At 45.2% G+C, this 16,986-nt stretch overlaps 1 protein-coding gene across 1 annotated transcript in view; it reads left to right on the plus strand.

Moving 5' to 3' along the window:
• The first annotated feature begins 10,058 nt into the window (after window positions 1-10,058).
• The window catches only part of LOC124137720 (4-hydroxybutyrate coenzyme A transferase-like), a 33,198-nt gene continuing 26,270 nt past the window's right edge, over window positions 10,059-16,986 (plus strand). Inside the window, exon 1 of the mRNA XM_046504145.2 lies at window positions 10,059-10,673. Coding sequence (XP_046360101.2) covers window positions 10,508-10,673 — 166 coding nt within the window. The 5' untranslated portion in view covers window positions 10,059-10,507. The remainder of the gene's footprint in view (window positions 10,674-16,986) is intronic.

Consider the following 16,986-nt stretch of genomic DNA (forward strand, 5'->3'; position numbering starts at 1 on the left):
CGCCCATAACAATGTCAACATACCCCGGTCTTACAATTAATGTCAACATACCAGCCTCGCCTGAAGCTTCCCATTCATAAATTGTGTGACCAGTGTCCCGTATTTATGATATGTTAGGGAAGATGTGTTGTACATTTGTTATTTTAAAAGGGAGTTATTTCAGAGAGGATATATATATATGGGTATTCCCCCTCATTAAACCTTTCTTTCGTTGGTGTCTATTAAACGTATCCGGTATTTAGTAATTTGAATGATGTAGGAAAGTATGTGCGTTTTGATGTCGTACCTATATCCGAACACGAATGTACGACACCTTTCAATAGATGAATTACGGTTCCAACCACGACACGCAACATGACTATGAGCGTGGTTAGCAGTTCATATTTATAAACACATCGTAAATGCCAGATTTCTGATGAATGAACTCGCCCGGACACATGTTATGTTCGCCCGAACTGTAAACAGTGACACATTGATAACAGGAAGGGTGTGTGGAATGCACTCGTCCTTGTAAGGGTAAAATACGCGTTTAAACTCACCATTTAAATGATGATGACATTACTTTTTAGATGTATTGGTATCAGTGAGTGAGTGAATTTAGTTTTACGCCACACTCGGCATTATTCCAGCTCTAGGACGGTGGTCTGTCAATAAACGAGCTTGGACCAGACAATCCAATGATCAACAGCATGAGCAGCGATCTGTGCAACTAGGAACCGATGGCACGTGTCATCCGAGTCGGCGAGACTGACCTACCGATCCCCGTCAGTCGCCGATAAGCATGGGTTACTGAAGGTCGATTCTATAACCCGGACCTTCACGGGTGTAGTATGACGAAGACTATATACTAATATGATCGCTTTTTTAACATACTCACAAGTGTGCTGTGAAGAAAAGAGTGTCTTCCAAGATTCCCTGCACGTGTAAGACAGTATAAACTCTACAGTAATGTAGCCCGACAAACAGTTTTACTCTCGCCAGCAAACGGATTGGACGTGAACAACATGAAGAAAGCATCAGAGATTAGACTTGACCCTAGAGATATATTAAGGAAGAATACGTTGAGAAAATCACAACAGAGAAAGAAACCACAAGCAGCCAAGAGATCGACGCTGAAGACAAAGAAGAGACAGGTAACACCTAAAATGAAAACGATGACAACCAAACAGGGATCGAAGACAACACCCCAACCCGTGAAAATACAACATGTGTCGGGGGTGAAGGCTGTGGTGGAACGGGCACTTGCTGCCTTGAAGCGTCAACAGAGTCAAGGGTATAAAAGAAAGCTTTATACCCTCTAATCGCACACCGTATTGGATCACCATGGGGGTTGCCACCTGTCCGGACTGTGAAAAAATGTTTTCAAGGAGAGATGTCATGTTACGACACAGGAGAAATAAACATAGCATACCGCCGCCGTTACAAGCCCACCCGCCGCCGCAAGTCCACTCGCCATTACAAGCCCACCCGCTAACGCCGCCGCCGCCGCAAGTCCACTAGCCATTACAAGCCCACCCGCTTACGCCGCCGCCGCAAGTCCACCCACCGCCGCCGCCGCAAATCCACCCGCCATTACAAGCCCATCCGCTATAACGCCGCCGCCGTTACAAGCCCACCCGCCGCCGCAAGTCCACTGGTCAGCGGCGGCGGCGGATGTGCTTGAAACGGCGGGTTGGCTTGACGCAGCGGCGGCGGCGGCGGCGTTAGCGGGTGGGCTTGCGGCGGCGGCGTTATAGCGGCTTATATTCGACTTATTGGTAACGTTGGTGCACAGTCATTAATACTTATTAGAAGAACTATGATATTATGTTTTGGTATTATGAATAAGGTTAAAGTTAGACTATTTACAGACCGCCGTCATATAGCCGGGATATTGGTCAGTGGCGTTAAACAAACAAACAAACAAACAAAACATCTTCCAAGGGACACAGTTTGGGCAGAATTTTTTTCACTGAGGCTGACAAGTCATCGTACATCGTTTGTTCTGAATGTTCCCATTGTGTGGACTGGTGGACTATGCAGTGTACTTTATTCTTGTATGCTGTGGGAAAGGCGACCTCTTCCAACAAGGAACAAAGGCCTGCTACTTCTTCATTTGAACAAGGCTTCTTCCAACCGGTTGGCTTCTTCTTGTTGTTGTTTTTGGTTTGGTTTGACGCTGCACTCAGCAATATTCCAGCTTTATGACGGCGGTCTGTAAATAATCGAGTCTGTACCAGACAATCCAGTGATTGATATCATGAGCTTCAATCCACGCAATTGGGATACGATGACATGCATCAACCAGGTCTGCGAGCCCGACCACCCGAGCCCATTAGTCGCCCCTACCACAAGCATAGTCGCCTTTTATGACAAGCATTGGTTGCTGAAGACCTATTCTACCCCGGATCTTTACGGGTACCAACCGGTTGGTAGGTGGCGGGAAGTGATGCGGGCACACATTCTGGAATGGAAGGTCCTTTGTCGGGTACTTTCTCAGCGTGGCTGTAGGCAGTTGACTGAGTCGAACAGTCGAATGTAAACTGCAGAAGTAAAACAATTTAGGCTTGCCTTGAATGTCCATGGTTCAGAATGATCGTTCCTGCAGTAGGTTGTAAACTGGTTCATAGTGGTCGTTCGTGCAGCAGTGAGTGAGTGAGTTGGGTTTAACGCCGCTTTTAACAGTATTACAGTTATTTCGCGGCGTGTCAGCTTAATGTGGGAGGAAAGCCCGAAGTGATGCAGGTCTCAGACGTTAACAACTTAGAGAAAACCCACGAGCACGGGTATGGTGCTGACAAATCTAGAAACATAATCGGGGCGAACCTCTTTCCTGCAGTTGCTTGAAAACTGATGAAATAACTGGTTCCGAATCATCCTTCCTGCAGTAGGTTGAAAACTGATGAAGTAACTGGTTCAGAGTGATCGTTCCTGCAGTTGGTTGAAAACTGATGAAATAACTGGTTCAGAGTGATCGTTCCTGCAGTTGGTTGAAAACTTATGAAATAACTGGTTCAGAGTGATCGTTCCTGCAGTAGGTTGAAAACTGATGAAATAACTGGTTCAGAATGATCGTTCCTGCAGTTGGTTGAAAACTGATGAAATAACTGGTTCAGAGTGATCGTTCCTGCAGTTGGTTGAAAACTGATGAAATAACTGGTTCAGAGTGATCGTTCCTGCAGTAGGTTGACAACTGATGAAATAACTGGTTCGGAGTGATCGTTCATGCAGTAGGTTGAAAACTGATGAAATAACTGGTTCAGAGTGATCGTTCCTGCAGTAGGTTGAAAACTGATGATACAACTGATTCAGAGTGATCGTTCCTGCAGTTGGTTGAAAACTGATGAAATAACTGGTTCAGAGTGATCGTTCCTGCAGTAGGTTGAAAACTGATGAAATAACTGGTTCAGAATGATCGTTCCTGCAGTTGGTTGAAAACTGATGAAATAACTGGTTCAGAGTGATCGTTCCTGCAGTTGGTTGAAAACTGATGAAATAACTGGTTCAGAGTGATCGTTCCTGCAGTAGGTTGAAAACTGATGAAATAACTGGTTCGGAGTGATCGTTCCTGCAGTAGGTTGAAAACTGATGAAATAACTGGTTCAGAGTGGTTGTTCCTGCAGTAGGTTGAAAACTGATGATACAACTGATTCAGAGTGATCGTTCCTGCAGTAGGTTTAAAACTGATGAAATAACTGATTCAGAGTGGTCGTTCCTGCAGTAGGTTTAAAACTGATGAAATAACTGATTCAGAGTGATCGTTCCTGCAGTAGGTTGTAAAACTGATGAAATAACTGGTTCAGAGTGATCGTTCCTGCAGTAGGTTGAAAACTGATGCGATAACTGAGAAACTTCACTTCGTAAGTGAAGGAGAAGTGAGTAGGCTGACAGCTGCCACCAAGAGGTTCTGATCCTAGCCAGGACTCCCTCCCCTTCTTCACGGGCGAGCTCGAAACCATGACACTTCCTCAGTACCTCACCCAGTCTCTGGCGTTTCCACGTGTTGTCTCAGAAGATGAAAATTAACTTAATGTCCAGAGTGTCATGTGAAACCTGGTACAATGTTTGGACTGGGTGGCTCAGATAAGATATGTCGTTATGGAGTGAGTTTTGATTTAACGTAACGTTGAATACTGTCCGGTTATTTGACGGCGTGTCAGCTTGACACCCAAGTGATATAGGTCTCAAATGTCTACCACATTGGTGATGTAGGTCTCAAACGCCTACCACTTCGGTGATGTACGTCTCAAACGTCTACCACTTTGGTGATGTAGGTCTCAAACGTCTACCACTTTGGTGATGCAGGCCTCAAACGTCTACCACTTTGGTGATGCAGGTCTCAAACGTCTACCACTTTGGTGATGCAGGTCACAAACGTCTACCACTTTGGTGATGCAGGTCACAAACGTCTACCACTTTGGTGAAATCAACGAGCACAAGTACGGTGCTGACAAACCAAGAAACATAATCAGTGTGAACCGGGATTCGAACCGAAGACTATAGGTTTCTGGCGTGCCTTAGGGACATCTCTCCATGAAATTAAACGACTGGGCAACCAGTGACCCCTCTAGTTTACGACCAGTTCCAAAACATTGGTATGTGTTTCGGCTACTGGTCTCATGTTTTGAAACTCGCATATGTTTTCTTATGAGTGAGTGAGTGAGTGAGTGTTTGGGGGTTTGAGATGCTTTGAGTAATATTTCAGACATATCACACTAGGAAATACCAACACGCGGCTTCACGTATTAAACCCATGAGTGGAGCCGAACCCCACCTCCCAGCCAGTGAAGGATCCACTGGTCGTAGGTTCAAAACCCCATTTGTCCCGATTGTGATGAATGATCAAAACTCCCACCTTCGTTTGACCTAAGGGTTCCGACCATTCGATACATTATATTGTTGGGAGGAAAAGTAATTGTCCTTCACAAAAATCACATTGTTTCCATGTGTTTTATGGAATGAAATATTTTTCCTCCTGGTTTTAATGAAAAAATATCTGGTTATGTAGCTGAAAACATATCTGGTCTCAACACAAAATCCATAGTTATAATTACCATAATTTGTTCCAAGCACCTACGGTATTCGGTAATAACATCAACAGTTTAAATCATAAGTCCCAAGCACGAGAATCTGACGGTACACAAATTCAGTAGCGTGTATGGCCACCATGTGCGTTGACAACTGCCACACAACGCCTCCACATGGACCTTTTGATGCTTGTGAACACATGATTGGGAAGACGACGCCATTGTTGCTGCAACACGGTGCCAAGATCTTGCGAATTCTTTGGTTGGTTCTGGAAAGTGCGCAGACTTCTGCCAAGAGCTTCTCAGACGTGTCTCAGACGTGTTCGATGGGATTGAGGTCGGGAGACCTTGACGGCCAGTCCATGACGTTGACTCACGCATTCTGAAGGAAATTCCTTGTCAAAATTGCTGTATGGGGTCTGGCATTGTCGTGTTGGAAGATCAAACCGGGTCCATATGCTGCCATAAAAGGCGTTGAGGTTGCAACGGATGACAAGAAGCCTGGAACGTGCATTGCACAAGAAAGCACCCCACACCATTACACTTCCGCCTCGAAATCTGTCAACTTCCTGTACACAACACTGGGCGTAACGTTCGTGACGGCGCCTCCACACCCTCGCCCTACCATCAGCAAATTGGATTAAATCGGGATTCATCACTGAAGACGACTTGATTCCAATTCCTCTGAGTCCATCGTAAGTGTCGCTGTGCCCACAATTGACGTTGACGTCTGTGTAATTGAGTCAGAATAGGCCCACAGTATGGCCGTCGTGCTTGAAGGTGAGCAGTTCTCAGACGGTTTCAAACAGTTTGCGCACACAGTCTACCCCTAAACAGTTCATTTCTGGTTGATGTAGCCGTCAAAAATCGGTTACGGAGGTGACGTAAGACAATCTGACGATCGATCCTCTGCATGTGACGTCACACGTGGTCGACCTGGCCGAGGGCGATAAGCGGTGGTACCCGTTTGCTGTAGACGCGTCTGTAAATCATAAACAGTCCGTCGACTACAACCCATCGTCCTTGCGATTTCAGCTACGGACGTTCCCGTCTGCAATATGCCGATGGCACGTTCACGTTGCACATTTGAGAGGCGTGGCTTGTGTTTTTTCTGTTTTTGTTAATGACTGCTAACAAGTATGGCTGAAAACACGTGCAGTATTATGGCCACGTGACCAGTTGCACGTGAAAAAACACTTTTGCCACTATAGTGCTGTGCACATGATTTTGATCGATTCACCTGCACAAAAACGGGTGTTATCTGAATACGCGGCCATTACTGTTTAAATACACAATAAGGGCCCACAATGATAACTGGTCAAAATGTTAAAATTTTAGGATTGTGAAGTTTTTAATTTGGTTCAGTTTATAATATAAAATTGAAATATTGGTCAGGCGGCGTTAAATCCAACTCACAAGTTTTTACAGCTGAAGGGTCAGGACGTTTTACTGTAGTTTCGTAACGGTGTTGTCAAGCACATGGCGTGTTATCAAGCTCTGTTAACCATAGGTCATTTGGATCGGGGAAAGGGTAAACATTATATATGAATCAAACTCAGCAAACTAGAACAGTAACCTTGACATGGAGACCTCCTTTGATTCAAGGGAGTCTTGCAGGTCCCGAGTACTCCAGGCTTGTCGTGATAGCGGAGTGGAGAGGATCGGGGATCGTTGCCAGATGACCTTCATCGAACCATTGTTAGCAACACCTGTTTCTTTCTTCAGTGCTACTTTTATCTTGTCACTTGTTTTCTATCTTCCAAAAACAATGATAATGTGAAATGGGGTTTAACGTCGCGTCCAAGATTATTGCACTTATATAGCGACGTGTATGTGTGTGTGTGTGTGTGGCTGTTTTTACTAGTCCGGACTGATGCCGATTTATAGTGCTAGCTCACTGAGATACAATGCTGCAGTTTAACATGAATACCCCACTCAGACACAGTATCCTGACTCCGAGCCGACCAGTCCTTGTTTTAGCCCCTTAATGCTGAGCGCCAGACAGGGTAACAACAAGTACCACCTTTTAACGTCTTTTGGTATGACGCGGGCGGGGATCGAACCCCGGACCTTCCACTCTCCGGGCGGACGCTCTACCATTAGACCACGGAGGCGGTCCAAAAACAACCATAATGTAGTAGTAGTAGTAGTAGTAGTAGTAGTAGTAGTAGTCGTAGTAGAAAGTGTTTCGTTTGTGAGAATATTCCGGAAACCCCTGTTCATAAAATGGACTTGTCCGACAATGACGCAATCAGACCGTATTCAGGGAGTCATCATTATTTAAATACAGGTAAATAATTTCATGCTTGTAAATTTCCTTAAGAAGGCTGTAAATAATGTTGATATCTCATATATGAAAAAAACACTCGTGGCCGCTGTTTATCGTACAATAAACCACGGCAGGGGGAATAAACCTGCACTTTACGTCGTTTATTCTCCTTGTCGTATTTTATTGCACGACAAACAACTCCCCCTCGTCGTTTACTTCTTTGGTACTTGGCAGGAGTTCTGCTGTGCAGTGTCAGACAAGAAACACATACTTTAATGCAAAATCAGACAGTGTGCTATCGTGTGACCTGATTTCTGTCCATCCCTTGATTGTCTGGTGCATAGAGGCCGCCGTCACTTGGAAGAAGTACTGTGTGGTATCAGACGACAAACACATACCGTCTTCAACGTAATAAGCGCCCAGGGCGCTCTCAAAATTTGAAATAGGGGCCTCTTATTAGAATAAAATTTTGGTGAAAAAAAAACAGAGTTGAAAGATCGTAAATTTCGTGGTTTATGCCTACAGCCTGAAATGATACAAAGCCTGTGCTTTCACACGACAGATATATTTTTTTCCAGAATTTAATTGCCCATAATTAAGGGTGCATATAACACACGAGTGCGTATAATACACGAATAAATAAGTCTTGTGTACATTGTTCAATCGGAAGGGAGGCTCATTGGGCTTGTTCACTAGCCAATATATTATCAAATCTCGCCGTGGGCGCTTATAAGGGCGGGGCGCTTATTACGTCGAATACGGTACTTTTTCTGCAGACTGTGTGAGTTGCGGTTGCAACCGTTGGACATACTTATCCCTTCCGCGTACACCTGGAATCATTACTGATTTCCTGTACGCCATGATTCAAGGAAATAAGATGATTCCAAAATGACATTAAACAACAATTCCATGTATGGCAACAATATATCGGAGGAGGATTTACAAAATTCTGAGATAAGGTTATCTTCCCCTTGAGATTTTTTTTTTTAGCTTATAGATTGCTTCTTGTATCTCTTCTTGAGTGATGGAGAGTCCAGTTCACAGGCGGCCGTATCATCAGCATTATAGTCAGTATCAGAGTTTACAGTCTGTTCTGGCAAATTAGCCTCACATTCTTCAAATAAGTTCTTGAAATACGAAAACCATTCTGATATATTTACATCGTCCTTTTTTGACGACTTGGTTGTATATTTCTTTAGCACAGTGCAAAACTCTTTTGAGTTATTTATATTACCTAGTAAAATGTCTCTGACAGATGCATTATATTGTCTCTTTTTGCTCCTTATTGGGTCATTATATTTATTGCGTTGAGTAATATATAAATGTAGTGATTCACTGTTCGTCGATCCTCTAAAACATTTCAGTAGTCTCAGCGTTTCTGATCGATTGAAATCACATTCTGAGTCAAACCATGGTTGATCTGATTTTACAGGATAAGTTTTCTTCTTTTTCTTCATGAAGTCCGCAGCCTGGTGAATAGCATCAGTAAAAACTTCAACAGCTTGGTCGATATCGGTCAAGGCAGGAGTGCAACAGTCATTAAGCATAGATGATATATCGGATGACAAAATATTGTCTCTATATCTTTCAGCAAAATTATTATCCCATAAAAATTTGAAACCTGCTGACGAACTGGTGTGGATTTCATAGTCACGTGATTGAAATGTACAACTGACTGGCATATGCGGTGACACGGTCCGAGATCCGATATTAAATCTGAGCACATTGCAAACAAATCACTTGAGACAATGACATAATCTATTACACTCGCTCCTGTTGACGCAAGAAATGTACAGTAACCAACGGACGCATCTGAACCAGCTCGACCATTTACAATATTCATATTTATAACAGAGCACAGATTAAGTAGTAGTTTCCCATACTTATTACAAGATTTATCAGTTGAAAAACGTTTCATCTCCAGACTGTCACATAAAAAAATCACAATTTTCCATTTGTAAAGTTATCATTATAACGTCTTCAACGAAATCCTTATCCGCACCGGTACGATCATTGTATACTCTGTAATGTATAATGGGCCTGGGCCTACAATACATAATTAATAAAGACTATATACTGATTTCCAGTGGTCCGTTTACATATTTTCACGACTATTTTGCCATTTTCGCCCATTGGAATCTGTTTCGACGGTCAATGCAGAAAGGCTAGTGTCTCGGGTTGACGTTACAAATTTGCTCGTTCTAATATGGGTCGGTAACCTGGTGGTCTAAGTGTTCAAAGAACCAAAATATCCCAATTGAATGACACCCAGTGCTAACGGAATGGTTGAGCTCGTGTCACTCTAATGTAAGTCTCTAAGACCATCTGCCTTTAATAACTCAGTCGGGTTTTTTTAATTTCGGATTTTTTAACTTAGACTAGCCTGAAGGAACATGTTTACTTTCAGTAAAAACAATTGCCCAAAAGTTGCAAATAGTTTCATCACCAGCTCAAGCGTTAGTTACGTTGACGGATTAAATGCAACAAATCTTAACATCTCAGTACTGATTTCACCCGAGAAGATCCGGGGTACATTGGTCTTCAGCAACCCATGCTTGCCGTAAGAGGCGACTAACGGGATCGGGTAGTCAGGCTTGGCGATTTGGTTGATGCATATCATAATATCCCAATGGCGTAGATAGATGCTCATGATGTCAATCACTGGATTCTCTGGCTCAGAATCGATTATTTACAAACCGCCGTATGCTGGCATTTTGTTGAGTGCGGCTTTAACAAACAAGCAACAATATTGATTCAAATTGTGAAACACACATCCCGCTGGCGTACTGCTCCGCCGTTCAAGGAAGGATGTTTGAAGCATATATCATCTAGTACATGTTCTCACTAGCGGGTCATGGTACCTCATGCTTCTTGTATAAGTGGATAACTGATGATTGATGGCAAAAATGGCTACGTGACCACAGACAAGACCAAACTACCCTATGGCATAGCACCTGGTAGCAGAGATCTGGAATTTGGATTAAATACCGGCATTTATGAAGGCATCTGTGATGCATCTAAACTTCTACGTGAACGTCCATCAAATGTGAACAATCCCATAACGTGACTCATTTTATCGCGGAGACCACGCTACATGTCCAGTCTTCAAGGGTAAAGGGTCGGTGTGACATTGCAGGTTCCCCGGTAGACTAGGTCACACTTCAACTACGAGATCCGCTGGTTTGCGTCGCTTGGCGCGATCGATGAAAACAGGACCACGACACAGGCAGATATGGCTCTTGTGAGGCGCATTGCAGGACCCCTCCTGGAAAGCCGGGGTATATACAGCAGTATATCACGGACATATTACTTATATTCCCCGGAACCATTCCATGCCTATCCAGACCGTCAGCCAAAATGGATGAATGCGGAGGAGGCAGTGTCAGTCATCAAGTCAGGTATTACATAGTCTGTTTATACTGAAGGGCATGTGTAAGCTTGGAAAATACTGGCATGGTGTCATGTGCAATACTGTCATATTGATATTGGTATGATTTCTCTCCGATGATGATGATTTCAGTTAGAAGTGACATGTAAATCGGTTACCGAAACGTGCTTGCATTTATGTAAATAACACTTTCAATGTTATTTTAAAAAGAAAAGGTCATTAATTATTTGCTATTTCATGATGATGATGATGGTGGTGGTGGTGGTGATATCGATGATGATATCGTCAATGATTATGGCGTGTTTTTTGGTGAATGTACGGAAAAAAATGAAAAACGCTTGAATTTAAATGACAATAAGGAATGGAGTCTGGATGGGGGTGGAAATACTAGGACATTAATATTGTGCAATACAATGATATTGATATCTATGTTTTGTTCATAAATGTTGTTTTGAATGATGATGATCATGATGATATCGATGATGATATCATCAATGATGTTGGCATGTGTTTTGTGAATGTATGCAAAAAAAATCAAAAACGCTTGAATTCAAAAGACAAAAAGGAAATACAATAGTCAACAAGTCAGGTATTATCATAGTCTGTTTATACTGAAGGGCATGTGTAAGCTTGGAAAATACTGGCATGGTGTCATGTGCAATACAGTCATATTGATTTTGGTATGATTTCTCTCTGATGATGATGATTTCAGTTAGAATTCGAAGTGACATGTAAATCGGTTACCGAAATGTGCATGCATTTATGTAAATAACACTTTCAATTTTATTTTAAAAAGAAAATGTCATTAATTATTTGCTATTTCATGATGATGATGATGGTGGTGGTGGTGGTGATATCGATGATGATATCGTCAATGATTATGGCGTGTTTTTTGGTGAATGTATGAAAAAAAATGAAAAACGCTTGAATTTAATTGACAATAAGGAAGGGAGTTTGGATGGGGTTGATAAACTAAGGCATAAATATTGATACAGATTTTTTGTATATAAATGTTGTTTTGGAATGATGACGATGATGATGATTATGCTGATGATCATGATGATGATATCGTCAATGATATTGGCGTGTTTTTTGGTGAATGTATGGAAAAAAATGAAAAAGGCGTGAATTTAAATGACAATAAGGAATGGAGTCTGGATGGGGGGTGGAAATACTAGAACATTAATATTGTGCAATACAATGCTATTGATACCGATGTTTTGTTCATAAATGTTGTTTTGAATGATGATGATTATGCTGCTGATGATTGTGATGATGATAATGATGATATCGATTATGCTATCATCAATGATGTTGGCATGTGTTTTGTGAATGTATGGAAAAAATGAAAAACGCTTGAATTCAAAAGACAAAAAGGAAATACAATAGTGTGTGTGTGTGTGTGTTTGCTTGTCGAGATAAACTACCAAGGCCGGTATAATTAATTACTGCACTTGTCAGGGCCGATTTGTAGGGGTGCCTCGGTGTGATGTAACTGTATCTTTATATCAAGGGCGGGGCATGGTTACGCTTTTCGCAAACACCTAGTGTCATCACTGATTTTCAGTTATCCATTCACATAATTTTCACCTCTAATTTGCCTTTTACACCCAGTGGAATCTGTTACGGCAGATAATCGAGTCTGATTATACTCTGACGTTAACGTTTTATTTTATAATAGAGGGCGTGTCCACATTGCTCCGGCTGGCGGTCAACATAAACTCATTCTTACCCTCAATGTTATATATCTGATTACTACGGAATTTTTTTATTTTTATATCGTAATTTCCTAATCAGGGAGAAGGGTATACATGACACTTTTTTATTGATAACAACTTCTTTATTCTTTGTAACGACGTTTCGGGGTAACTTCTTTCCCCTTCATCAGGTGAATTGGCTGGTAAAGGGTCAAGAAGTAGCTTCATATTTTTGATGTTCTTCTAGAGGACACGGGTTGTCTAACGCGCCGCGATTCGCTGTGCAGAGTTACGTCCCTTGGGCACGCCAGAAACCTATGATTGTGGGTTCGAATCTCGGTTCGCCCCGATTATGTTTCTAGGTTTGTCAGCACCATACCCGTGCTCGTGGGTTTCACTAGAGTGGTAAACATCTGAGACCTGCATCACTTCGGGCTTTCCTCCCACATTAAGCTGACACGCCGCGATATAACTGTAATGCTGTTAAAAGCAGCGTTAAACCCAACTCACTCACTCACTCCAACTTCTAAATGCCTATCAAAGACCCACCATTGAGGACTGCCATTGGTCGGTAATTAAGTGATTATTAACTCGATTGTGTGAGACTATGCAGGCAAAGGGAATATATTATTAGTTTCCAAATATTTGCTTTATTTAACTTAAACGTATGCGGTGGATTTTCATCTCAAATCAAAAATATCTTACACCAGCATCTAATACGCTCACCTCGGTACAAGTACGTTAACCCTGTCACTGCCAGGTATATATCATTTTCATATTTGACAATAAACTTAAGGCATTTATTTCTTTCGAAGCCTTGATTCTTGCACCCCGTATGCATCTATTTACACTAGGGGCGTTCGGGTAGCCTAGTGGTTAAAGCGTTCGCTCGTCATGCTGAAGTCCCGGGTTCGATTCCCGACATGGGTACAATGTGTGAAGCCCATTTCTGGTGTCCCCCGCCGTGATATTGCTTGAATACTGCTAAAAGAGGCGTAAAACAATACCCACTCACTCAATCACTATTTTCACTAATCCATTGTTATTAAGAACTATTCATTTATTATACGGTGTGTGGGTCAGAGGGAATCAGGGGAGGGACACCCAGACCCATATCTACACCCACACCCACATCCACATCCACACCAACACCAACACCCACATCTACATCTACACCACCACCCACACCCACACCCACACCCACACCCACACCCACACCACCACGTACATCTACACCCACACACACATCTACACCACCACCTACACCCACACCCACATCTACACCACCACCTACACCAACACCCACACCCACATCTATACCACCACCTACACCACACCCACACCCACATCTACATCACCACCTACAACCACACCAACACCCACACCCACATCTACACCCACACCCACACCCACATCTACACCACCACCCACACCCACACCCACACCCACACCCACACCACCACGTACACCCACTTCCACACCAACACCCACATCTACACCACCACGTACACCCACTTCCACACCAACACCCACATCTACACCACCACCTACACCCACACTTACACCCACACACACATCTACACCACCACCTACACCCACACACACACCCACATCTACACCACCATCTACACCCACACCCACACACACATCTACACCACAGCCTACACCCACACCCACACACACATCTACACCACCATCTACACCCACACCCACACACACATCTACACCACCACCTACACCCACATCTACACCACCACCTACACCAACACCCACACCCACATCTATACCACCACCTACACCACACCCACACCCACATCTACATCACCACCTACAACCACACCAACACCCACACCCACATCTACACCAGCACCCACACCCACACCCACATCCACACCACCACCCACACACACAACCACACACACATCTACACCACCACCTACACCCACACCCACACCCACACCCACACCCATATCTACACCACCACCTACACCCACACCCACATCTACACCCACATCCAGACCCACACCCACATCTACACCACCACCCACACCCACACCCACATCCACATCTACACCCACACTCACATCTACACCCACACCCACACCCTCATCTACACCCACACCCACACCCACACCCACACCCACACCCACATCTACACCCACACCCACATCTACACCACCACCTACATCCACACCCACACCAACATCTACACCACCACCCACACCCACACCCACACCAACACCCACATCTACACCACCACCCACACCCACACCCACACCCACACCCACACCCACACCAACACCAACACCCACATCTACACCACCACGTACACCCACTTCCACACCAACAACCACATCTACACCACCACGTACTCCCACTTCCACACCAACACCCACATCTACACCACCACGTACACCCACTTCCACACTAACACCCACATCTACACCACCACGTACACCCACACTCACACCCACACACACATCTACACCACCACCTACACCCACACACACACCCACATCTACACCACCATCTACACCCACACCCACACACACATCTACACCACCACCTACACCCACACCCACATCTACACCACCACCTACACCAACACCCACAACCAAATCTATACCACCACCTACACCACACCCACACCCACATCTACATCACCACCTACAACCGCACCAACACCCACACCCACATCTACACCCACACCCACACCCACATCTACACCACCACCCACACACACAACCACACACACATCTACACCACCACCTACACCAACACCCACACCCACACCCACAGCCATATCTACACCACCACCTTCACCCACACCCACATCTACACCCACAACCAGACCCACACCCACATCTACACCACCACCCACACCCACACCCACACCCACACCAACACCAACACCCACATCTACACCACCACGTACACCCACTTCCACACCAACACCCACATCTACACCACCACGTACACCCACTTCCACACCAACACCCACATCTACACCACCACTTTCACCCACACTCACACCCACACACACATCTACACCACCACCTACACCCACACACACACCCACATCTACACCACCACCTACACCCACACCCACACCCACATCTACACCACCACTTACACCAACACCAACACCCATATCTATACCACCACCTACACCACACCCACACCCACATCTACATCACCACCTACAACCACACCAACACCCACACCCACATCTACACCCACATCCAGACCCACACCCACATCTACACCACCACCCACACCCACACCCACACCCACATCCACATCTACACCCACACTCACATCTACACCCACACCCACACCCACACCCTCATCTACACCCACACCCACACCCACATCTACACCCACACCCACATCTACACCACCACCCACATCCACACCCACACCAACATCTACACCACCACCCACACCCACACCAACACCCACATCTACACCACCACCCACACCCACACCCACACCCACACCAACACCAACACCTACATCTACACCACCACGTACACCCACTTCCACACCAACAAACCACATCTACACCACCACCCACACCCACACCCACACCCACACCCACACCCACACCAACACCCACATCTACACCACCACGTACACCCACTTCCACACCAACACCCACATCTACACCACCACGTACACCCACTTCCACACTAACACCCACATCTACACCACCACGTACACCCACACTCACACCCACACACACATCTACACCACCACCTACACCCACACACACACACACATCTACACCACCATCTGCACCCACACCCACACCCACATCTACACCACCACCTACACCCACACCCACATCTACACCACCACCTACACCAACACCCACACCCAAATCTATACCACCACCTACACCACACCCACACCCACATCTACATCACCACCTACAACGCACCAACACCCACACCCACATCTACACCCACACCCACACCCACATCTACACCACCACCCACACACACAACCACACACACATCTACACCACCACCTACACCAACACCCACACCCACACCCACACCCATATCTACACCACCACCTACACCCACACCCACATCTACACCCACACCCAGACCCACACCCACATCTACACCACCACCCACACCCACACCCACACCCACACCAACACCCACATCTACACCACCACGTACACCCACTTCCACACCAACATCCACATCTACACCACCACGTACACCCACTTCCACACCAACACCCACATCTACACCACCACGTACACCCACACTCACACCCACACACACATCTACACCACCACCTACACCCACACACACACACACATCTACACCACCATCTACACCCACACCCACACCCACATCTACACCACCACCTACACCCACACCCACACCCACATCTACACCACCACCTACACCAACACCCACACCCACATCTATACCACCACCTACACCACACCCACACCCACATCTACACCACCACCTACACCCACACCCACATCTACACCACCACCTACACCAACACCCACACCCACATCTATACCACCACCTACACCACACCCACACCCACATCTACACCCACACCCACACCCACACCCACATCTACTCCACCACC

Source organism: Haliotis rufescens, unplaced genomic scaffold (genome assembly GCF_023055435.1).
Source record: "Haliotis rufescens isolate VD_foot unplaced genomic scaffold, xgHalRufe1.0.p SCAF_29, whole genome shotgun sequence".
NCBI lineage: Eukaryota > Metazoa > Mollusca > Gastropoda > Lepetellida > Haliotidae > Haliotis > Haliotis rufescens.